Raw genomic sequence first — 26,037 nt, 5'->3', positions numbered from 1 at the left:
GGAGTGATGGTGGTTGGAGAGGGGGTCTGGTGCTCTGTCACGCCTGCAATCATTCTGGCTGAGAGGGCGGGTGTTGGGCTCTGAGCGGCGGGAGGAGAGGGGGGGGGAGGCACGCCCCACAGACCCTGGCACTCGCTCAGCTGGGGCATCTTGGCCAGCATGGGTGAGATGGGCCGAAGGGCAGAGGGTTTACTACACTTCACATCATACACTATCCCACCTTGTTGGGCCATGTCCAGGGACATGATGGAAGGCGAGAGAATGGAGCGGCTGGGCTTGTACACTCTGGAGTTTAGAAGGATGAGAGGGTATCTCATTGAAACATATAAGATTATTAAGGGTTTGGACACGCTAGAGGCAGGAAACATGATCCCGATGTTGGAGTCCAGAACCAGGGGCCACACACAGATTAAGAATAAGGGGTAAGCCATTTAGGAGACGAGGAAACACTTTTCCTCAAGTCTGTGGAATTCTCTGCCTCAGAGGGCGGTGGAGGCAGGTTCTCTGGATGCTTTCAAGAGGGAACTAGATAGGGCTCCTAAAGATAGCGGAGTCAGGGGATATGGGGAGAAGGCAGGAACGGGGTACTGATTGGGGATGATCAGCCATGATCACATTGAATGGCGGTGCTGGCTGGAAGGGCCGAATGGCCTCTACTCCTGCACGTGTTGTCTATCGAGTGACCACAAGACGACACTGGTGCTGGTCAACCACCACGAGTGACGCTGCATTCCACTAGCGCCAAACGGTCTCCCCGTCAAAGTGGGCAAAGAGTAGATGCTCCCTGGATTGGAGACGGATAAGGAACGGTTTCCCACACAGCCAGTAGCGTGAGAACGACGACATACCTGTGGGTTGCTCTGTATCCGTCACGTAATAAGAATACAGATGTGGCTGGTGCTTGCAGTAAGCGTCCGTCTCATACGGACCCGTCTCAGCGTACTGTGGAGAAGAAGCGGACTTGTCAGCTTGTTACACGTACAAACACGCAACTACACACGCTGGAGTAACTCAGCGGGTCAGGCAGATAAGTTTTTTGGGCCTTCCATCACAGCAATGTGATGGATGTTTATGTAAATTATGTTGTGTCTTGGGTCTATTTGTTTGTAATGTATGGCTGCAGAAACGACATTTCATTTGGACCTCAAGGGGTCCAAATGACAATAAAATTGAATTGAATTGAATTGAATTGAATTGAATCTGTGGAGAACATGGATAGGTGACGTTTCACAGAGTGCTGGAGTAACTCAGCGGGTCAGGCAGCATCTGTGGAGAACATGGATAGGTGACGTTTCACAGAGTGCTGGAGTAACTCAGTGGGTCAGGCAGCATCTGTGGAGAACATGGATAGGTGACGTTTCACAGAGTGCTGGAGTAACTCAGCGGGTCAGGCAGCATCTGTGGAGAACATGGATAGGTGACGTTTCACAGAGTGCTGGAGTAACTCAGCGGGTGCAGCAGCATCTATGGAGAACATGGATAGGTGACGTTTCACAGAGTGCTGGAGTAACTCAGCGGGTCAGGCAGCATCTGTGGAGTGAAGGAAATAGGCAACGTTTCGGGCCGAAACCCTTCCGGGTTTTGGCCCGAAACGTTGCCTATTTCCAGAAGAGTTTCGGCCCGATACGATGCTGGTTCATTATGATGATAGACACAAAATGCTGGAGTAACTCAGCGGGTCAGGCAGCATCTCTGGAGGAAAGGAATATATGGAACCCTTTTTAAGATCCTGTTTATGTCCACGGTTATTAGTGTCACCTGGACCGACCTACAGTGAAATCCGATCTCCAGTTAAATCCGATACTACACATAAATGCAATCAGGCCAAACTCCAGTCCAATAGGTGGAGCAAAGGGGAAGATACAGAGTGCAGGATATAGTTCTCAGCATCAGTTCCACAGACAAAGTCCAATGTCCGCAATGGGGTAGAGGTGAATCGGACAGCACCCTAGCTTATGGAAGGGCCCTGATAACAGAGGGGAAGAAGCTGTTCCTGAGTCTGGTGGTGCGCGCTTTCAAGCTTCTGTACCTTCTGCCGGACGGGAGCGGGGAGAAGAAGGAATGACCGGGGTGGGACAGGGACAAGTCTTTGATGATGTCGGCTGCTTTACCGAGGCAGCGTGAAGTGTAGATGGAGTCGATGGTGGGGAGTGTGGTCTGTGTGTGATGGACTGGGCTACATCTACAATGGTGGGGAGTGTGGTCTGTGTGATGGACTGGGCTACATCTACAATGGTGGGGAGTGTGGTGTGTGTGGGACTGGGCTACATCTACAATGGTGGGGAGTGTGGTCTGTGTGTGATGGACTGGGCTACATCTACAATGGTGGGGAGTGTGGTGTGTGTGGGACTGGGCTACATCTACAATGGTGGGGAGTGTGGTGTGTGTGATGGACTGGGCTACATCTACAATGGTGGGGAGTGTGGTGTGTGTGGGACTGGGCTACATCTACAATGGTGGGGAGTGTGGTGTGTGTGTGGGACTGGGCTACATCTACAATGGTGGGAGGAAGCCGAAGATCTCGGAGAAAACCCACGCGGGTCACGGATGAGAACGTGCAAACTCCGTACAGACAGCGCCCGCAGTCGGGATCGAACCCGGGTCTCTGGCGCTGTGAGGCAGCAGCTCTACCCGCTGCACCACCGTGCCGGCCTGCATGTCTGCAGCGAATGTTTATTCTGGCTCAGGTGGGCAGAGAGAGAGTGAGAGAGCGCGGGGGGGGGAACACCCACGCTGCCAGCTGCTTCCTCTTCTTGTCTCTGCCAGTGTTTGGGCTGGGGGGGGGGGGGGGGAGATGATGTCCACGATTGCCCAGTGATCCGTGCTCATCATTTGAATAGATACTTGGCCCTCCCCATCACTCTCTCTTTCCCCAGTAGTCCACAGCAAGGCTCAGCCCCTTCGACCCTGCCCTTCTGCACCAGAGTCTTCACATGTAGGAAGGAACTGCAGATGCCGGTCTACCCCGAAGATAGGCACAAAATGCTGGAGTAACTCAGCGGGTCAGGCAGCATCTCTGGAGAGAAGGAATAGGTGACATGTTCCCGATGTTGGGGGAGTCCAGAACCAGGGGCCACACACACACACAGTTTAAGAATAAGGGGTAAGCCATTTAGAACGGAGACGAGGAAACACTTTTTCTCACAGAGAGTGGTGAGTCTGTGGAATTCTCTGCCTCAGAGGGCGGTGGAGGCCGGTTCTCTGGATACTTTCAAGAGAGAGCTAGATAGGGCTCTTAAAGATAGCGGAGTCAGGGGATATGGGGAGAAGGCAGGAACGGGGTACTGATTGTGGATGATCAGCCATGATCACATTGAATGGCGGTGCTGGCTCGAAGGGCCGAATGGCCTCCTCCTGCACCTATTGTCTATTGTGACGTTTCGGGTCGAGACCTCACTTCAGGTTGCGTTCCTGTTCACAGTTTGAAGGACCAGATCTAAAAAATTTTTTTTAACCGCCTATAGTTACAGGCGACTTAAAAGATTGATGAATGTGGGGCAAAAGCAGTAACAAGGAAGGAAAGAATTTCACCGGGTGGTTTAGGACAATTATCCCAGTGCCCTGTGTTGTTTAGTTTAGAGATACAGCGCGGAAACAGGCCCTTCGGCCCACCGAGTCCGTACTGACCAACGATCCCCGCACACTAACACTATCCTACACCCACTAGGGACAATTTTTACATCCGTACCAAGCCAATTAATCTACAAACCTGTACGGCTTTGGAGTGTGGGAGGAAACCAAATTCTCGAAGAAAACACACTGGCAGAACGTGCAAACTCCGTACAGACAGCACCCTTGGCCAGGATCGAACCCGGGTCTCTGGCGCTGTAAGGCAGCAACTCTGATCAACCCAGCTTAGGGCAATATGTATATATATATATATAGATAGATCATCACTTGCAAAATATATATATTAATTTTCAATACTTACGAGAGAAATCTGTGGTGGTTCAACCCTAGAGGCAACAGAAAGAAAAGAATATTTAGAACAGTAACAGCAGCAGAAACCCATGCTGCTTCAATAAGACAATCCTCCACGATGCGGGCGTCAGCAACTAGGGAGCGGTCCCAAACACAGTTCCCATCTTTGGGAAGTGGGAGGGAACCAGAACCCATAGCAGAATCCCTCGTATTCATGGGGAGAACGTGCAAACTCCACACAGACTGCACCCGAGGTCAGTATCGAACCTGGGACCCTGGAATTGCGAGTAAACATGGCGCCCCTTATAATAGTACCTCTGGCTCTACAAAATGGCTCTACAAACTTCACAGAGTCACAGAGTGATACAGTGTGGAAATAGGCCCTTCAGCCCGAGCTGCCCGCACCAACTTGCTACACTAGTCCCACCTGCCCAGATCCCTCCAAACCTGTCCTATCCATGTACCAGTCTAAATGTTTCTTAAACATTGTGATAGTCCCAGCCTCAACTACCTCCTCTGGCAGCTCGTTCCATACACCCACCACCCTTTGTGTGAAAAAGTTACCCCTCAGATTCCTATTAAATCTTCTCCCCTTCACCTTAAACCCATGTCCTCTGGTCCCCGATTCCCCTACTCTGGGCAAGAGACTCTGTGCATCTTCCCCGATCTATTCCACTCATGATTGTATACACCTCTGCAAGATCACCCCTCATCCTCCTGCGCTCCAAGGAATAAAGTCACAGCCAGCTCAACCTCTCCCTGTAGTTCAGGCCCTCGAGTCCCGGCAACATCCTCGTAAATCACCTCTGTGTTTTGTCAGTTTCCTCTGTTTATTCCGGCTGGTTTGTGAATAATTGATGTATGCAGTTGGCTATTTGCTGCCTGTCTCCCGAATTCCTCAACTCATCAGCCTGACAGGGTTGTTGATAGAAGGACATCCATCAATATCCATTACATTCTGTTAAGTTTACTTTAGAGCTACAGCGACAGTCCCTTCGGCCCATTGTGTTCATGCTAGCCCACTTTCCCATCTACACCCCCTTATACACTAGAGGGGTAATTTACAAACTTACAAACCCGCGCGTCTTTGGGATGTGGGGAGGAAACCGGAACGCCCGGAGAAAACCCACGCAGGTCACGGGGAAGAAGGTACAAACTCCGTACAGACAGCACCCATAGTGGGGATCGAACCCGGGTCTCTGGCGCTGTGAGGCAGCAACTCTACCCACTGCACCACCGTGCTGGCCTGATCGGATGAGGGTTAGCAGTTACATTATCCCTGGTTTAAGGAGGTGACGGGAATGTTGGGGAGGCTGATGGCCATTAGAGAGAGAGAGGAGGTTAGACACGGGTAGGGAATGGCAATGTTCTCAGACCTAGACTACACCTGATGGGCTGAGTGGCCTCTTTCATGGTCATAAGAAAATGAACTGTGAAAATACTCCAGGTGTTGATCTTTGTCTATTATTGACACCTGTATGGACATGTTTTGCATGGTGTCTACGCAAATCAGACCACACCTACATCAGCCAAAGGGGAAAACAAAGCAGGTGAGAGTTGTGTTACAGGTACAGGGAAAGTGCAGGTTTAAAAAAGTACAAGGGCTGCAATGAGGTAGATTGGAAGAACATCATTAGCATACGAGGGCTCTGTTATAAATTGTCGGAGCAGAATTAGGCCATTCGGCCCATCAAGTCTTTTCCACCATTCAATCATGGCTGATCTAGAAGGATGAGAGGTGATCTTATAGGAGAAACATATAAAATTCTTAAAGGATTGGACAGGCTAGATGCAGGAAAAATATTCCCATGTTGGGGGAGTCCAGAACCAGGGGTCACACAGTTTAAGAATAAGGGGTTGGCCATTTAGGACTGAGGTGAGGAAAAACTTCTTCACCCAGAGAGTTGTGGATCTGTGGAATTCTCTGCCACAGAAGGCAGTGGAGGCCGATTCACTGGATGTTTTCAAGAGAGAGTTAGATTTAGATCTTAGGGCTAACGGAATCAAGGGACATGGGGAGAAAGCAGGATTGTGGATGAACAGCCAAGATCACATTGAATGGCGGTGCTGGCTCGAAGGGCCGAATGGCCTCCTCCATGGGTCATCCAGGTGAAGATACTCAAGTGGACACAAGGCAGGGTGCAAGGGTCAATGTTTGACGATGCCCACTGAGGCACGGTGGAGCAGCGGGTAGAGCTGCTGCCTCACAGCGCCAGAGACCCGGGTTCCGTCCTGACCTCGGGTGCTGTCCGTGCGGAGTTTGCACGTTCTCCCCGTGACCGCCTGAGTTTTCTCCGGGTGCTCCGGTTTCCTCCCACACCCCCAAAGACAGGCGGGGTTTGTAGGTTAATTGGCTTCTGTAAATTGTCCCCTAGTGTGCAGGGGGAGTGGATGAGAGAGTGGGATAATGTGGAACTAGAGAGGCACAAAATGCTGGAGAAACTCTGCAGACTGCAGATGATCAGACTCCGCAATCCAAAACGTCACCCGATCCTTCTCTCTCAGAGCTGCCTGTCCCACTGAGTTACTCCAGCATTTTGGGCAGGACTAGTGTGGTTTGGTGATCGCTGGTCAGAGTGGACCCTGTTTCCGTGCTGTATGTCTAAACTCCTGATCGATGGTTACAAGACACTTGCCTGAGGCAGGACCACACATTTAGTCAGACACTTGTGCAAGCCACATTGTCACCAGACCACAGTAAATAAGCAAGGGTCATCAGAACAACACGATGGCCTCATGATCGGCTTCCGGCCCACTGGGCAGCAGGAAAACCTCACACACCTCACACCCACTCGCTTGGAAACATGGGAGTCCAGTGCTGAACTCCACACCACTACAGTAGCTGCACGACCCCAGGGTTGGGACATGGAACAGGGTTGACACTGGAGCTGAGAGACAGGCGCAATGCACTGGAGTCAACAACCAGACACAGAGAGAGAGACAGAGAGACACAGAGAGAGAGAGACAGACAGAGAGAGAGAGAGAGAGAGAGAGAGAGACAGAGAGACACAGAGAGAGAGACAGACAGAGAGAGGAGAGGGGCCGAGAGAGAGACAGAGGGGAGAGGGCGGAGGACGAGGGAGACGAGGGAGAGAGGGGGAGTGAGACAGAGCGGGAGCCAGAGGGGGAGGGGGGGGAGAGAGACAGAGGGGATGAGGGGAGAGGGGAGAGGGGGAGAGGGGGAGAGGGAGAGAGAGGGAGAGGGCGGACGAGGCGGTGAGAGGGGTAGAGAGGGGGGAGAGAGGGGGGAGAAGGAGAGAGGGGAGAGGGGCGGGCGATGGGAGAGAGGGAGAGGAGTGGGAGAGGGGAGAGGGGGAGAGGAGAGGGGGAGAGGGAGCGAGGGGAGAGGGGGAGAGGTGGGAGCGGGAGAGAGGGAGACGTGAGGGGGAGATGGGGAGAGGGAGAGAGGGGACGGGAAGGGGGGGCGGAGAGGAGAGGGGGAGAGGGAGAGAGGGAGAGAGGGGGAGAGGGGGAGAGGGAGAGAGGGAGAGAGACAGAGGGGGAGAGGGGGAGAAGGGGAGAGAGATATGTTTCACAGAGTGCATGGATATGTGATGTTTTGGGTCAGGACCCTTCTTCAGACCCATCCGAAGACCCAAAACATCAGCTACCCATGTTCTCCAGAGATGCTGCCTGACCTGTTCTCCACACAGAGCAGAGGGTGGTGGGTGTATGGAACGAGCTGCCACAGGAGGTAGTCGAGACAACTACCACAACTATATTTAAAAAACATTTGAAGAGGTACATGAGCAGGAAAGATGGGGAGGGACATTGGCGAAACACAGGCAGGTGTGAGCAGTGTAGCTGGGACACGTTGGTGGGTATGGAATGGTCAGTTTCGGTGCCATGTAACTGACCGCACTGCATGGGTCAGGCAGCGTGCAGGTAACGAGGTATTTTAACTGCAACACAGGTGCTGTTTAAAGAAAGACTGCAGCATCTTCCCCACCACCACACACTGCGGCAGTGCAGTGGTTACGTTGCCGGATCGACACCTGGACTCCAGGGGCTGTGGGTTCGAATCCTGCCTGCCTCTCGTTGGGAAGTTCAAATGAAACCACGGTGACTGCCAAACCACGGGATCGTGGTGGAAGTAAATCTGGCTCAATAACGTCCCTCTGTCGATTGGCAACACTCCCGTCCTGACCCGACAGGGGAACGGGACATTTCACATGGGAGATGAGAGCGGGAGACTCCCATTGAGATGGGACAAGAGGGGCAAGAACTGCAGACGCTGGAATCTTCAGCAAAACACAAAGTGCTGGAGGAACTCAGAGGGTCAGGCAGCGCCCATGGAGGGGAATGGCTAGGCGACGTTTTGGGTGTTACTATCAAAACCTTTTAAGAAACATTTAGGGAGACAGTCAGAATCTTTTTTCCCAGGATGGAAATGTCAAAGACTTTAAGGTGAGAGGGGGGAGAGTTAAAGATTTATGGGGGGGAGTTTATTTTTACACAAAGGGAGGGGGTGGAGATATCAGAGTGGCGTTTCAGCTTCAGCAAGGATGGAGAAATGGCATGTACTTCGAAGTATGCGCTAGAGGGGGGGATGTGCTCAGCTCCATATTTATGCGTTGTAACTGTGGATGGAGATATCAGATGAAGGTGGCAGTGGTTGTTGCTGCATTACTGGGCTTGCATGGCACTAAGACAAGATACACAGCACGGTTTGGGAACAGCTCCACCCAAGGCCACAAGAAACAGCAGCGAATTGTGGACGCAGCCCAGACCATCGCACCAACCAACCTCCCTTCCATCGACTCCATCTACACCTCACTCTGCCTCGGCAAGGCCAGCAGCATCATCAAGGACCAGTTGCACCCCTCCCCGGCCACTCCCTCTTCTCCCCTCTCCCATCGGGCAAGAGGTACAGAAGTGTGAAACCGAACGCACACACACCTCCAGATTCAGGGACAGTTTCTTCCCGGCTGTTATCAGGCAACTGAACCATCCTACCACAACCAGAGAGCGGTCCTGAACTACTATCTACCTCATTGGAGACCCTCGGACTATCCTTGATCGGACCTTGCACTAAACGTTATTCCCTTTATCCTGTATCTGTACACTGTGGACGGCTCGATTGTAATCATGTATTGTCTTTCCGCTGACTGGTTAGCCCGCAACAAAAGCTTTTCGCTGTACCTCGGTACACGTGACAATAAACTAAACTGGCCTGAACAGCAGCTAACGTTCCTCCTACAGTAACACCCACACCATTCCCATTTGCCCCTTTACCCGCCCTGTGTGTGGGTGTCAGCATCCGGGGACATGCCCCTCCCCCGCTGGGCGCGGCTATTATAGTGCTCTCCTCACTTGGTTAACTCCATGGGCGATAGGCCTCTCTTCATCTGACCTTCACCCCGAGCTCTCCGCTCCGTACAGCTGTCTGTCACCACAAAATATTTTTTTATAGAGCTGTGCGGTAAAATGTGTTGATTTTAAAAATACCCATCCAACGTCCCACAATCACCCACTCGACTGGCTCCGATTCTTCACTGACACTTGTCCTCGGCTTGTGGCCTGTGTCGGAGGATCTGCTTTCTCACCCCTTGTTTCTCCAGAGGTAGGAGAGATGCCGGGAACTGCTGAGGCTGCAACCTGGAGCAAAAGGCCAAGAGCCGGAGAAACTCAGCGGGAAGAGCAGGCAGCATCTGTGGAGGGATCTGTCCCGCCCCAAAACGGTGCTGCCTGACCTGCTGAGTTCCTCCAGCTCTTTGTTTTTCCACTGTTAAACGTTACTAGACCATGGATCAAGGAACTGTAGATGCTAGAATCTAACCTGATGCTCCAAAGAAAACGATCTGTTTGTCAAACCTCTCCTTATAACCAATGCCCTTCAATCAATGGGATTATAGACAATAGACAATAGGTGCAGGAGGAGGCCATTCGGCCCTTCGAGCCAGCACCGCCATTCAATGTGATCATGGCTGATCATCCCCAATCAGTACCCCATTCCTGCCTTCTCCCCATATCCCCTGACTCCTCTATTAAGAGCCCTATCTCTTGAAAGTATCCAGAGAACCGGCCTCCACCGCCCTCTGAGGCAGAGAATTCCACAGACTCACCACTCTCTGTGAGAAAAAGTGGTAATGGTGATAACTGCAGATGCTAGAATCTTGCACAAAATGCAGAGTGCTGGAGTAACTCAGCGGGTCAGGCAGCATCTGTGGAGAACATGGATAGGTGACGTTTCACAGAGTGCTGGAGTAACTCAGTGGGTCAGGCAGCATCTGTGGAGAACATGGATAGGTGACGTTTCACAGAGTGCTGGAGTAACTCAGCGGGTCAGGCAGCATCTGTGGAGAACGTGGATAGGTGACGTTTCATAGAGTGCTGGAGTAACTCAGCGGGTCAGGCAGCATCTGTGGAGAACATGGACAGGTGATGTTGTAAACATTACCTTTCTATTGCAGATGCTGCCTGACCTGCAGAATATTTGTGGCATTTTGAGTTTACTATAGAAACATTTACTACAGCAAATCCCACGGTGATGAATGACGGATATCTTCGGCTGTGATGGACAGTGGCCGGAGTTAGGACAGGATGAAGGTACAGGAGCTGGATAACTGTAACATCCAGGTTCAGGAACAGCTTCCTCCCTTCAGCCATCCGGCTATTACACACGGCAACCTCAAATAAACTCTGAACTGCTTCCACTATTATTGTGTATGAAGGAACTGCAGATGCTGGTTTAAACCAAAGATAGAAGGGTCTCGACCAGAAACGTCACCCATTCCTCTCTCCAGAGATGCTGCCTGTCCCGCTGAGTTTCTCCAGCATTTTTGTCCACCTTCATAAATCTACTCCGCTTCTCCCCAGCTTAATCCTTCCTACAGCCAGGCTTTTGTGTCTATCATCATAATGAACCAGCATCGTATCGGGCCGAAACTCTTCTGGAAATAGGCAACGTTTCGGGCCGAACCCCTTCCGGGTTTCAGCCCGAAACGTTGCCTATTTCCTTCACTCCACAGATGCTGCCTGACCCACTGAGTTACTCCAGCACTCTGTGCCTGTCTTCAGTAAAAGGCAGCATCTGCGGTTTCATTGTTTCTACTGAAACTATTCAAGTTGTCTTCATATTGGACATATACAGAAGAACGATAACTTCATTAGAGAGTGAGAACAAGTTGCCCAAAGCAGTAGCAGCAAACGACAAAAGAATATGCTGTCTCTTTACTCTAGCGAGTATCAATAATAAACATCAGAGTGTAGCGGTGGGCTCTGGTGTCCAAGCATACACTTCCAGTTCCACACACGCCAGAGACAAGCTGATTAACTGTCCATCCCATAGCTGTCAATAGACAATAGACAATAGGTGCAGGAGTAGGCCATTCGACCTTCGAGCCAGCACCACCATTCAATGTGATCATCCCCAATCAGTACCCCGTTCCTGCCTTCTCCCCATATCCCTGACTCCACTATCTTTAAGAGCTCTATCCAACTCTCTCTTGAAAATATCCAGAGAATCTGCCTCCACTGCCCTCTGAGGCAGAGAATTCCACAGATGGTGGAAAGTTGCTGGTGTGAAAAGCCAACAACTGTCCCCTTCTCTGTCACAAAGTCGGTGCCGTCAGCGAGCTGCAGGTGGTGTGGGGTATGGGACAGACATGAACAAAAGCATCCATGTGTAGGAAAGAACTGCAGATGCCGGTTTAAATTAAAGATAGACACTAAATGCTGGAGTAACTCAGCGGGTCAGGCAGCATCTGTGGAGAACATGGATAGGTGGCGTTTCACAGAGTGCTGGAGTAACTCAGCGGGTCAGGCAGCATCTGTGGAGAACATGGATAGGTGATGTTTCACAGAGTGCTGGAGTAACTCAGCGGGTCAGGCAGCATCTGTGGAGAACATGGATAGGTGATGTTTCACAGAGTGCTGGAGTAACTCAGCGGGTCAGGCAGCATCTCTGGAGAGAAGGAATAGGTGATGTTTCGGGTCGAGACCCTTCTTCAGAACTGATGAAATAAAAGCATTTATCCATGTGGAACTTCTAGCCAATGTTTTTGCTCTGATCCTTTCTCCCTGACATTCTTGGAACCCATTAACCAGCCCCAGTTACTTACTCCCCTGCATTTTAAATTCCCAGTATTTCAGTCAACGATAATGAGATTTATTTAAAAATCAGTTCAAATGTCATCCAAGTGCAACTCAAAGAATGCCAGTGACACCGACACATTTCACTCATTGTAATCACGATTTGGAAGTCCAGAAGTTACCACCAAGAGGCCAATATCACACATGCTCCCAGGGAGAGGCGACTTCACTAAACACAGTCTGTCAAAGGTTTGTTAACAACATGTCTGTACCCAACACCAGTAGTTTTAGACCAGCCCAGATTGTTGCAGCCTCAATTGATTCATTTTCTTTGAATCCCAAAATTAAATTCATATTTTTTTTTTGCCATCCGTTTTGTAAATTGGTTCATTTTCTTTAAAACCCCGTACAACAAAATCCAATCTTATTGGCACACCACTAAAGTCCAACATCAGTTCGGTCCAAACCCGAAATAGAAGCTTCAGTTTTTAATACAGACAAGTTATTACAAACTACTAACAAGCAATGTGGACGAAGGCAACTCCAAACAGGACCCAATCAGAGGGGTTTTATTGACATAGATGGCCAGTAGAATTGTCTTTAAAAAGTTTAGAGAACTTCCCCCGGCGCGTTGGGCTGGGACTCGGTCTTTCTCGGGGTCTACATTGCATTTTACTCACTGTGGCGTCTCCAGAGAGTGCATGTTGAATTAACCAGATGTGTGTCACGTCCAATCTTCCGTCTAGTTTCTTTTGAGGGCAGCTCGTGTCGCTACAAGCTTTTAAAAAGAATCTGCATTTGGGAATGGGAGGAGCTTGGTGATTTGACTGCACACAAAAAAAAAATCCCCTTTTCATATTGCACAATGCACAGTTCTTCTGGGAGTAGTATTAATGTTGTGTGCGGGTGGGTTTGGCTGTGTGTGTGTGTGTGTGTGTGTGTGTGTGTGTGTGTGTGTGTGTGTGTGTGTTTGTGTGTGTGTGTGTGTGTGTGTGTGCGTGTGCGTGTGTGTGTGTTTGTTTGTGTGTGTGTGTGTGTTTATGTTTGTGTGTGTGTGTGTGTGTGTGTGCGTGTGTGTGTGTGTGTTTGTTTGTGTGTGTGTGTGTGTTTATGTTTGTGTGTGTGTGTGTGTGTGTGTGTGTGTGTGTGTGTGTGTGTGTGTGTGTTTATGTGTGTGTGTGTGTGTGCGTGTGTGTCCAGGACGTCTTATTTCACAGGGAATTCTCCAATACTCTATCCCCACACACACCGTCAAGGGATGATCACAATTGTACAACTGATCAAAGAGTCAGGCCTGTTTGTTTAGAGGAGGCACAACTGTAATGTAACTAACGATATGAAAATCAGTGGCGAGATTTCACCTCTGATCACAGAGTAGTGACAATAGGTTGTTTGTTCCCTGAAGCCTGGCCGTGCAACACTGCAACTCTGCTTCCAATCACACTAACTAACCTCTTGCAGGTCGCCGACTTACAGAGTTATACATCTGCACCAGTGCCCAAAACAGGCCCTTCAGCCCACCTCGTCCGTGGTGGTAGAGGTGGGAGGTGAAGTTGGGGGGGGGGGGGGGGGAGTGAGAGAAATAGGTGGGGTTATGGGGCTTAGACAGATAAATTGGTTGGGAGATGTTACTTGACATTGGAGAATTCATATTGAAGTTAGACACAGAACGCTGGAGTTACTTAGCGGGACAGGCAGCATCTTTGGAGAGGAGGAATGGGTGATGTTTCAGGTCGAGACCCTTCCTCAGACTGGTGTCAGGGGAGAGGGAGATAAGGATGTCAATGTTCATACCGCTGGGTGTAAGCTGCCCAAGCGGAATATGAGGTGATGTTCTCCAGTCTGCGTGTGGCCTCACTCTGGCCATGGAGGAGGCTCAGGACAGACAGGTTTGTATGGGGAAGGGGAGTTAAAATAGTTAGCAACTGGGAGATCCAGCAAGCCATGAGCACAAATGTTGTGTGAAATGGTCACCAGGTCTACGCTTGCTCTCACCAACAAACAGGAGGCCACGCCAGGAGCTTTGAGCCCAACGACCCAATGAACCTCTGTTCCACAGCCCCTTCATCCCACACCAGTCTCATGGTGACCCACTCATTCAACATGATAGAATGGCAGAGTAGACTTGATGGGCCGAATGGCAGAATTCTTATTGAAACATGTAAGATTATTAAGGGTTTGGACACGCTAGAGGCCGGAAACATGTTCCCGATGTTGGGGGAGTCCAGAACCAGGGGCCACACAGTTTAAGAATAAGGGGTAAGCCATTTAGAACGGAGACGAGGAAACACTTTTACTCACAGAGAGTTGTGAGTCTGTGGAATTCTCTGCCTCAGAGGGCGGTGGAGGCAGGTTCTCTGGATGCTTTCAAGAGAGAGCTAGATAGGGCTCTTAAAGATAGCGGAGTCAGGGGATATGGGGAGAAGGCAGGAACGGGGTACTGATTGGGGATGATAAGCCATGATCATATTGAGTGGCGGTGCTGGCTCGAAGGGCCGAATGGCCTACTCCTGCACCTATTGTCTATTCCTTAAGACGTTATGAACATAGCCCTCGTCTAAACCCATCACATTCCAGTTACTCTCCCAAACCCCATCGTATTGGATCGATTCCAATGACTCATGAATCCAAGACATTTTCTGATCCAATTTCTAATTTGCTGGAAGCAATTCCAATGACTCACTAATCCAAGAACTTCCAAAGTACAATAACACCCCCAATCCAACCACCCCTATCAATGACCATGATTTCAATGACTCTCAAATCTCACAGCCCCAGGTTCTAAACTCTCCCTAATCCAAAAGGCACCACTGTAACGACCAACTAATTCAGCTGAGCTCTTAAACCATTGAGCTCCTACTTAATATTGGAGAGATAGACACAAAAAACTGGAGTAACTCAGCGGGTCAGGCAGCATCTGTGGAGAACATGGATAGGTGACGTTTCGGGTCAGGACCCTTCTTCAGACTGGGTCTCAACCCGAAACGTCACCTATCCATGTTCTCCACAGATGCTGCCTGACCCGCTGAGTTACTCCAGCATTTTGTGTCTATCATCATAATGAACCAGCATGGTATCGGGCCGAAACTCTTCTGGAAATAGGCAACGTTTCGGGTCGAAACCCGGAAGGGTTTCGGCCCGAAACGATGCCTATTTCCTTCACTCCGTAGATGCTGCCTGACCCGCTGAGTTACTCCAGCACTCTGTGAAACGTCACCTATCCATGTTCTCCACAGATGCTGCCTGACCCACTGAGTTACTTCAGCACTCTGTGTCTATCTTTGGTTTGAACCAGCATCTGCAGTTCCATCCTACATACTTGTATCTTTGTTCTTCCACTCTGTGGCAAGTAGATTTAACAGACTAGGTGCACATTTTGTAACCTGGCTATTGTTCTGGGTGTTGCCTGATGCATGTTGAGAGGCCACTTGGCAAAGTTCCCTCTTGCGCAGTGGTTTACATATTTACAAATAAATAAACCACACTACTTTCCCTGTATGAGAAGGCGTTTTACATACTACACCCATCACAGCTTGAGTCTGTTAACAGGAGTCAATAGACAACAGGTGCAGGAGTAGGCCATTCGGCCCTTCGAGCCAGCACTGTTACCTAACACTGGCACAAGAACTATGCTCTTCAGTACAGGGGACGCAGAGTTGCTGCCTCACAGCGCCAGAGACCCGGGTTCGATCCTGACTCCGGGTGCTGTCTGTACGGAGTTTGCACGTTCTCCCTGCGACTGCGTGGGTTTTCTCTGGGCGCTCCAGTTTTCTCCCACACTACAAAGACGTGCAGGTTTGGAGGTTAATTGGCTTTGGTAAAATTGTAAATTGTCCCTCTCGTATTTAGGATAGTATTAGTGTGCGGGGTGATCTTTAGTCGGCCTGGACTTGTTGGGCCAAAGGGCCTGTTTCCATCCTGCATCTTTAAAACTAAAAATTCACCACCCTCTGACTAAAGTTATTCCTCATCTCCTTTACAAAGATACGTCCTTTTATTCTGAGGCTGTGTCCTCTGGTCCTAGACTCTCCCACATCCACTCTTTCCAGGCCTATCACTATTCGGTAAGTTTTAATGAGGTGACCCCCTCATCCTTCTAAACTCCAGCGAGTACAAACCCAGTGCCGGCAAACGCTCACCATAGGTTAAGCCAATCATTCCTGGGATCACAGGGTCAATGAGAATAACCACCTCAGATTTAGGAACATGGTGATGCCCAAATAAGTTTAATTCAGTTCAGTTTATGTCACGTGTACCGAGGTACAGTGAAAAGCTTCTGTAGCGGGCTAACCAGTCAGCGGAAAGACAATACATGATTACAATCGAGCCGTCCACAGTGTACAGATACATGATAAGGGAATAACGTTTAGTGCAAGGTAAAGCCAGCAAACTATAGGCACTGGGCCTGTAGTCACCGGAGTTTAGAAGAATGAGGGGGGGGAACCTCATTGAAATGTACTGAATAGTGAAAGGTCTGGATAGAGTGGATGTGGAGAGGATGTTTCCACTAGTGGGAGAGTCTAGGACCAGAGGGCACAGACTCAGAATTAAAGGATGTTCCTTTAGGAAGGAGATGAGGAGGAATTTCTTTAGTCAGAGGGTGATGAATGTGGAATTCTTTGCCACAGGCGGCTGTGGAGGTCACAAGTCAGTGGATATTTTTAAAGCAGAGATAGATAGATTCTTGATTAGTGCGGGTGTCAGGGGTTATGGGGAGAAGGCAGGAGAATGGGGTTGGGAGAGAGAGATAGATCAGCCATGATTGAATGGCGGAGTAGACTTTCTTCTCCTATTACTTATGGCCAAAGTCTGATCAGGGATAGTCCGAGAGTCACCAAAGTGGTGACCAACTAAGAAACTGGGCTGTGGAGTCTGTGGCTATTCTAACGTCACACACATCCTCCAACCAGAGGAATACTTACTTCCACGCAGTTCCTCTTTCCTACCTGCGTTCACTGTGACCTCAGCGCAGCGGTGGGACCAGGTTTGTCAAAGATGGGGAAGTTTGCCCTTATTGCCTTCCCTTGTAGCTGGTGGATAAAAACTGTGGGACCTTATCAAATGCTTTCTGAAAGTCCAGGTACACTACACCAAAATAATCGGTTTAAAGGACTGCATCTTAGTGTATAGGAAATGTGACTCAATCAGTGAATTGGAGTCTCATTTCTACTCCTGTACTTGGACCACATTTCTTGAACTGAAAATCTATCGATAAACGTGACCGAGTTTATTTAGTTTGTCCCTCTGTTGCCAAAGACAATGTAACACTGATGGGCTGTCCCATACTCACTGTGATGGGTTTATGTGGGAGTCTCACGTAGACTCGATCATCCTTCTCAACTGCCCTTTGTTGAGATTAGTTTATAGTCTCGTGTACCGAGGTACAGTGAAAATATTTTGTTGCGTGCTAACCAGTCAGTGGAAAGACAATACATGATTACAATCGAGCCGTCCACAGTGTACAGATACAGGATAAAGGGAATAACGTTTAGTGCAAAGTAAAGTCTGATCAAGGATAGTCCGAGGGTCACCAATGAGGTAGATAGTAGTTCAGCACCGCTCTCTAGTTGGTGAGAGGACGGTTCAGTTGCCTGATAACAGCTGGGAAGAAACTGCCCCTGAATCTGGAGGTGTGCGTTTTCACACTTCTGTACCTCTTGCCTGATGGGAGAGTGGAGAAGAGGGAGTGACCGGGGTGAGACTGGTTCTTGATGATGCTGCTGGCCTTGCCGAGGCAGCGTGAGGTGTAGATGGAGTCGATGGGAGGGAGGTTTGCGTGATGGGCTGGGCAGGTGTGCGGTAAATCTGGGAGATATGATGAGGATGGGGGATGGATAAGATGATAAGTGTGAAATGGATGAGTCAGCTTGGACTTGGTGAGCTGAAGGGCCTGTTCCATGATGTATGATTTCATGAGTAGAAATCAGAGGACCAAATAATGGCCTTGGCACAGAATGAGGCCATTTGGCCCATCTTGGCCAATCTAACTCGCTGCCAGAGCAAGGTTCTGGTCACTCCAGCCCAGCGAGCTCTCTGCAGCGATAATTAGGCAGTTCCCCCTGAGGACCACAGAGGAACCTGCGTCCACATCTGCAGCCAGTGCCTTCCACATTCCAACCACATGCCCTGCGTGGGAAGTTGGCCTCTGGGTCACTCTCAATTCTCTTCCCCTTTGCTTTGTATCTATCACCTCCCATAGTCAACCTCTCCACCAGAGTCCTCGAATTACAGACTTCCATCGCTTCAGCCTTCTCCAAATAAAATACTCCTGAAGAAGAGACCTTTACCGAAACATCACCCATCCACGTTCTCCCGAGATGCTGCCCCTGTGGAGAGCATGGATAGGTGACGTTTCACAGAGTGCTGGAGTAACTCAGCGGGTCAGGCAGCATCTCTGGCGAACATGGATAGGTGACGTTTCACAGAGTGCTGGAGTAACTCAGCGGGTCAGGCAGCATCTGTGGAGAACATGGATAGGTGACGTTTCACAGAGTGCTGGAGTAACTCAGCGGGTCAGGCAGCATCTGTGGAGAACATGGATAGGTGACGTTTCACAGAGTGCTGGAGTAACTCAGCGGGTCAGGCAGGCAGCATCTGTGGAGAACATGGATAGGTGATGTTTCACAGAGTGCTGGAGTAACTCAGCGGGTCAGGCAGGCAGCATCTGTGGAGAACATGGATAGGTGACGTTTCGGGTTGAGACCCTTCTTCAGATTCTCACAACCCAATTTATCTTTAGTACAGCAGGCTGTCTAATATCAGATTGGGAATAGAGGCTGGCACGGGTTAATGAGAGGATTATGCATTGAATGGTGTTTCCGGTGAATGGTGTTTCAAAAGCAACTTTCAATACCAAAAGACGATGTTTGCAAAAGGAAAAAAAGACCTCAAGCGCAAGGAAAGAATGGAGAAGTGGAACCGATGACAAGACTCATATCTTGGGCCATGTTACTGCTCTGTGGTGTGGCATTCTATGAACTCAGTCTCTATTTGAGGCACTCACCAAGTCCGGGGAGGGAATTCCAAATTTCTGACGACCTTTCTGCATGGAAAAAAGGTTCTTACTGATTTATCTCCATGTTCACATTAGACCTCACCCCTCATCCAACGGTCAAGGCCAGCGTGACACTCTGCCCCCCCGCCCCCCCTTGACCCCCTCTGGGGCCAACATATCCTTCCTGACCCCCGGCCCCCACAACTGAACACTGCTCCAGATGAGGTTGGTGAAGTGAAACCAATCATCGTCTTGTAACGGGGAAACGGGCAGTGTCAACTGGGGACAACTTTAGGACCAGTGGCCACAGTTCTATTCAGTTTTTAAATAGTTATGGAAAAGGGCGTATTGATTAGGACTGGATGTTACAGTCCCTAAGGTTCTTCACCACAACTGACACCCGATAATCTTGGGGGTGACCACTAGGTGATTTTGCTACATATCAGACACATCTTCAGTTGTGTTCCTAAACGTCACTGGGTGTTTCGGCCTTTTATCACAAGACACCCTCAGTCGAGGCAGGCCCACAGAACTGTTCCATTAGTTAAAGTGCTAAATATGGGCAAGACAAAAATCACGGGACCAACCTTCATATTAAATTAAGAAACTGAAGGTGAATGTAATCCAGGGAGTGGAGGCGACTGTTGGAAGAATGAAGTAGTGGTAGTGGCCCAGCTACTGCCGCACAATGCCAGAGACCAGGGTTCAATCCTGACCTTTGGTCGCTGTCCGTGTGGTGTTTGCACGTTCCCCTCGTGACCGCGTAGGATTCCTCCGGGTGCTCCGGTTTCCTCCAACATCTCCAAGGGCGTGCTGGTTTGCAGGTTAATTGGCCTTCTGCAAACTGATCCTGGTGTGTGGGCAGTCGATGGGAAATGGGGATAGCGTGGAATTGGTGTGTGTGTGTTGGTCGGCATGGACTCGGTGGGCCGAAGGGCCTCGTTTCCATGCTGTATCTTGAAACTAAACTGGAGGATTTTAGAGTTTCTGGGCTTGGGGAAGCAGGTTTGTTGAGGAGTAAGGCCATGGAGCATGGAATTAAAATGGAGCCATTAACAAACTCAGAGCGATTTTCATTCGGAGAGCAGGGGGTGGGGGGGGGGGGGGGGGGGGGGGGAGGTGGTAGGAACACAGGGAACCTGACCCCCCCCCCCCCCCCCCCCCAAAAAAAAGATGTTAGCTGAACAAAATATTGAAATCTAATGTTAAAAGAGCAGTAACCACAGGGTGACATCTCCTCTGGTTTCCTACAGGAAACTGAAGCAGTTTGCACAAGACTACTGCTCAAGACTATCAGGAGGATGTGAAGAAATGTAACTGATAGATAGCAATTTGAGGAACTTTTACCTGAGGTAGAATAAAACAAATAACAATGATGGCAGGACAATCTAATTGCACTCCAGCCCCTTTCTTGCATATTATATGCCACGGCAGAAATGCATACATGCTTTGAACCCCTGCTGCAGAGACATAGAAAGAAAGTTAAGGTTAATCTGAGGAAGGACATTCTTGCCATAGAGGGAGTACAGAGAAGGTTCACCAGACTGATTCCTGGGATGTCAGGACTTTCATATAAAGAAAGACTGGATAGACTCGGCTTGTACTCGCTAGAATTTAGAAGATTGAGGGGGGATCTTATAGAAACTTACAAAATTCTTAAGGGGTTGGACAGGCTAGATGCAGGAAGATTGTTCCCGATGTTGAGGAAGTCCAGAACAAGGGGTCACAGTTTAAGGATAAAGAGGAAATCTTTTAGGACCGAGATGAGAAAAAAAAAATTTACACAGAGAGTGGTGAATCTGTGGAATTCTCTGCCACAGAAGGTAGTTGAGGCCAATTCATTGGCTATATTTAAGAGGGAGTTAGATGTGGCCCTTGTGGCTAAAGGGATCAGGGGGTATGGAGAGAAGGCAGGTACAGGATACTGAGTTGGATGATCAGCCATGATCATTTTGAATGGCGGTGCAGGCTCGAAGGGCCGAATGGCCTACTCCTGCACCTATGTTAGACTGGAGTTACTCAGCGGGACAGGCAGCATCTCTGGAGAGAAGGAATGGGTGACATTTCTTCAGTCTGAAGAAGGGTCGCGACCCAAAACGTCGCCCATTCCTTGGGAAATGGGAAATGGCAAAAACTGCCGTCCAAAGCAAATGGCTGTCCCATGGTAGAATCGTAGACTACACTAGAAAGACGGGCCAATCGACCCAACTTGCCCACTCTGCACAGTGGGCACCGTTTCACATTCATTCCATTGCCCTGCCCACGTTGCATCAGGGCTCTTGAACATGACCAAGTGAACTGTATTAGTTGCACGAGGGACTAAATGCAGATACACCACAATCCAGTTTTGTTTTTAGTTTACAGTTACGACACGGAAACAGGCCCTTTGTGATAACTTAAACTGGTCAGCCCAAAGATTCCTTGGAGCTCAGCAGGGTGAGGGGAGATCTTAAAGAGGTGTACAAAAACCTTGAGAGGAATAGATCCGATCAGAGTCTATTGACCAGAGTAGGGGAATCGAAAACTAGAGGGCACAGGTTTAAGGTGAGGGGGCAAAGATTTAATAGGAACCGGAGGGGTAACTTTTTCATGCAAAGGGTGGTGGGTGTATGGAACGAGCTGCTGGAGGATGTAGTTGAGGCTGGGACTAGGTGACATTTAGGTGACGTTTAGGTGACATTTAGATAGGTACATGGATAGGACAGGTTTAGAGGGATATGGGCCAAACACAGGCAGGTGGGACTGGTGTAGCTGGTCGGTGTTTGGTAAATTGGGCTGAAGGGCCTGTTTCCGTGCTGAATCACTCCATGGCATCTTCTTCAAACCTGCTGACATGGGCAGTGCTGTGCTGATTCACTAAACTGACCTCCAGCTCTTGCAGAACCATGAGCCATCACTGGACATCTCCCAGGCAAGCACTCACCCATTGATCTCATTTCCTCAGTGGAGCTTCCCTCCTCCATCTCAGAGATCCCCAAGCCCACAGTCTACTTCTACTTCCGTCCCAAAATCCCAAAGCAGGAAGCAGCACAAACCATTGCTTTCGCCTGCTCTAGCTTTCTTTTTGTCCTGGGCCTCCTCCACAGTCAGAGTGAGGCAGGCCTCATGGGAATTGGAGGAGCAGCATCTCATATTTTGCTTGGGCAGCTTACAACACAATTGTCTGAACGTTGAATCCTCCAATTTCAAGTACCCACGATTTCCCTCTCTTCCTCCCCATCCTGGATGTCCCACTAGTTACACTACTAGTTGTCCCGCTACTAGTTGCCCCACTAGTTCCATTACTAGTTGCCCCACTAGTTCCATTACTAGTTGCCCCACTAGTTCCATTACTAGTTGTCCCACTAGTTGTCCAACTAGTTTCACTACTAGTTGCCCCACTAGTCCCATTACTAGTTGCCCCACTAGTTCCACTACTAGTTGTCCCACTAGTTCCACTACTAGTTGTCCCACTAGTTCCATTACTAGTTGCCCCACTAGTTCCATTACTAGTTGCCCCACTAGTTCCACTACTAGTTGTCCCACTAGTTCCACTACTAGTTGTCCCACTAGTTGCCCCACTAGTTCCATTACTAGTTGCCCCACTAGTTCCATTACTAGTTGTCCCACTAGTTGTCCAACTAGTTTCACTACTAGTTGCCCCACTAGTCCCATTACTAGTTGTCCCACTAGTTTCACTGCTAGTTGTCCCACTAGTCGCATTACTAGTTGCCCTAGTTGTCCCACTAGTTCCACTACTAGTTGCCCCACTAGTTCCATTACTAGTTGCCCCACTAGTTCCACTACTAGTTGTCCCACTAGTTACACCACTAGTTGCCCCACTAGTTACACCACTAGTCCCATTACTAGTTGTCCCACTAGTTTCACTGCTAGTTGTCCCATTACTAGTTGCCCTAGTTGTCCTACTAGTTGTCCCACTAGTTATCACCTCTTCCTCAGCCAACAATGAGCCATTTTGGCCTCCACCCTTCCTTGGTCATCTGTTGCCAGCCTCATTTGTTCTGGCCTGTTCCTACTTCTAGTTTCTCCCTCCCCCCTCTACTTTCATTCTGAAGAACGGTTCCGACCAGAAACGTCACCTGTCCTGTTCCTCCAGAGATGCTGCCTGACCCACCGAGTCACTCCAACACTCTGTGTCTATCTCCCAGCTGTACAGACCTTATTATTTTGTGCTTTGATTCCATCGTGTCTCTCCCTCTTACATTTGTGATGGCTTCCACCATCTGGATGAATTGGATCTTTGCTGACCTGTAGCTAGTGAGCGCCACCAGTTATCCAAGATGCTCTTCTATGCTGGGGCTAGTTAACAACTGAACATACTGCAGAACATTAGGATGTTGAGTTGATCGACTCCATGCTTGAAGCAGGGAGTAGCCTGGAGTTAACACAAACATAATTTCATGGTAATAAAATCTTGCATTAGAGACATAGACAATAGGTGCAGGAGTCGGCCAATCGTCCCTTCGTCAATATGATCATGGCTGATCATCCACAATCAGTACCCCGTACCTGCTTTTTCCCCCATGTCCCTCGATTCCTTTGGCCCTAAGAGCTAAACCTAACTCCCTTGAAAACATCCAGTGAATTGGCCTCCACTGCCTTCTGTGGCAGAGAATTCCACAGATTCACAACTCTATGGGTGAATTTTTTTTAACCCATTTGGAATTGGTGCTGTTTTCGGTCAAGACCCTTGCCATTGATCACCTGGAGACCAAAGTCACAGACACTCCTTGCATGAACAAGTCAAGGATGCGATGCTACCCAAAAATACAGTCGCTGCTCACCAGAATAAACCGACACAAACACATAATATTAAAGTTTTATTTTTCCCCAGATACAAAAGTTAATCGGCCAAAAAACACATTGTTATATAAAAAAATATTGTATGATGTCATGTTTGTCTGCAGTGTCTTGTTCCACATTACTGATGAAGGACTCAACCAGCAGCCTGCCCTCCGTGTGGAATATCGCCATTGTAAACATGGAGCTATATTGGAAACACAGGATATTGAGTCCCCTTAGGTAAGTGAAGATACCTGAACTAACAAATCCAGCAGCAAATCACCTGGAGCAGGAAGGCCCAGAGCTCAGCCATTAGGTTATGTTGCGTTATCTCATTGTAACAATAATGGAGGACTATTACAAACCTGATTGTTGGGAAGAGGAAGTTAACGATCAAGTCTCTGTTGATGAAGCTCCATAGGAACTCCACAGCTGGATAGTGAGTAAGAAGTGTGTAGGAAAGAACTGCAGATGCTGGTTTTAATCGAAGGTAGACATAAAACGCTTGAGTAACTCAGCGGGTCAGGCAGCATCTGTGGAGAACATGGATAGGTGACGTTTCACATAGTGCTGGAGTAACTCAGTGGGTCAGGCAGCATCTGTGGAGAACATGGGTAGGTGGCGTTTCAGATCAGAATCCTTCTTCAGATTGACAAAGGGTCCTGACCTAAAACGACACCTATCCATGTTCTCCACAGATGCTGCCTGACCCGCTGAGTTACTCCAGCACTCTGTGAAACGTCACCTATCCATGTTCTATACAGATGCTGCCTGACCCACTGAGTTACTCCAGCACTCTGTGAAACATCACCTATCCATGTTCTATACAGATGCTGCCTGACCCGCTGAGTTACTCCAGCACTCTGTGGCCCTGTGTGGCACTGATGGTTTGACTACACACAGGGATGATGGGGTACTGTTCATAGTTAGGAAATTTACAATTAAAATTGAGGCCATTTGGTTTCTCACGCCATTTTTAAGCCAATATCTCCTGTGACCTTTGGTTCACCTCATAGCTTAGACATTGCTTCCATCCTTTCTCCCATGATATGAAGGGGGACAGACAGCAAAAGGCAGTAATGTACTAAATGGTTGTAGATGGGGAAAAATCCTCCAACTTAACAAATCCCTCGACCTACTGAACATTACTGATCCTTAATTTGGAGTGAAGCAGCATTTCATTTCAAATTCTCATGCAGATGAGATGCTGCAAGAAATCCATTGATCTAATAATTCAGCCAATGAACCGGGTAACAAAATAATAATTCAACTTCTTGTAACATGGTGCATTTACAAAACAAACGTACCAATTCCAACACTTTATAAAAATAATCATTGACAATTTGCTCTTCACTGTGATGCTCTTGGGAACAAAAATCAGGACATTTTATTTGACCAGTCATCTCCTTGGCCTGATAAGCGTTTAGACACAAACATCCCACAACTTGCTACTATCCACACAAGGACGCCTGCGCTACATCAGACACAGAACGTTTTATAAGGTTATTAGGAAGGTATTTTCAATCAGAACATCAGGGAAACCTGTATCTGCTAAACCTCTCACAAAATGGTAGTCAGTGGAGAAATACAGCTGGCTCCAGATCCTTCACACAAAGAGTCTCCATAGATTGGGGTTTGAAAAGTGCTGCTCTGTTCTCCTCATCCTGATGGCAGCGCCCCGCTCCGCTCCTCACCTCACCAGGCTGGTGGTCCAAACCGCACCATCACCTTCTCCTGATCACCGAGGTCCTTCTGCACTTTCTTCCGCATGTAGAATATGGGGCAATCTCGACTGTGGAGAAACGGGGAGAGGCGGGAATGTGAGAAAGATGTTACGTGGAATTTACAAAACAGGACTAGGACATAGTTGAGTTTATTGTCACGTGTACCGAGGTACAGTGAAAAGCTTTTGTTGCGTGCTAACCAGTCAGCGGAAAGACAATACATGATTACAATCGAGCTGTCCACAGTGAACAAGTACATGCTAAAGGGAATAACATTCACTGCCAGGCAAAAGCCAATTAAAGGTAGCCTCGAGATCTCCAGTGAGGTCGATAGTAGCTCATGATCGCACTATAGTTGTTGATATGATAGTTCAGTTGCCTGATAATGGCTGGGAAGAAACTGGAGGTGCTTGTTTTCACACTTCTATACCTCTTGTTTGAAAGGAGAGGGGAGAAGAGGGATTAGCCAGAAATACATGCTCCAAACACTAATATTCAGCATGTTGAAAATCCAGCGGGGACCAGAGAAAGGTACGACTCTTTGGGCGACTATTCACGACCATACAGGCGTCACCCCGCGAC

The 26,037-nt window shown here is 48.9% G+C and overlaps 2 protein-coding genes across 2 annotated transcripts in view; both read right to left on the bottom strand.

Moving 5' to 3' along the window:
- The window catches only part of spib (Spi-B transcription factor), an 18,082-nt gene extending 5,311 nt beyond the window's left edge, over nucleotides 1-12,771 (bottom strand). The window contains exons 1-3 of the mRNA XM_033013364.1: nucleotides 12,636-12,771; nucleotides 3,932-3,956; nucleotides 849-942 (exon numbers count right to left, since the gene is read on the bottom strand). Of these exons, the coding sequence (XP_032869255.1) occupies nucleotides 849-942; nucleotides 3,932-3,956; nucleotides 12,636-12,658 (142 nt within the window). The 5' untranslated portion in view covers nucleotides 12,659-12,771. The remainder of the gene's footprint in view (nucleotides 1-848; nucleotides 943-3,931; nucleotides 3,957-12,635) is intronic.
- Nucleotides 12,772-24,527: 11,756 nt separating this feature from the next.
- The window catches only part of pold1 (DNA polymerase delta 1, catalytic subunit), a 114,052-nt gene continuing 112,542 nt past the window's right edge, over nucleotides 24,528-26,037 (bottom strand). Inside the window, exon 26 of the mRNA XM_033013117.1 lies at nucleotides 24,528-25,523. Coding sequence (XP_032869008.1) covers nucleotides 25,427-25,523 — 97 coding nt within the window. The 3' untranslated portion in view covers nucleotides 24,528-25,426. The remainder of the gene's footprint in view (nucleotides 25,524-26,037) is intronic.

Source organism: Amblyraja radiata, chromosome 38, assembly GCF_010909765.2.
Source record: "Amblyraja radiata isolate CabotCenter1 chromosome 38, sAmbRad1.1.pri, whole genome shotgun sequence".
NCBI lineage: Eukaryota > Metazoa > Chordata > Chondrichthyes > Rajiformes > Rajidae > Amblyraja > Amblyraja radiata.
Note: the sequence above shows the minus strand (reverse complement) of the source record. Positions and strands in the feature narration are given on the sequence as shown.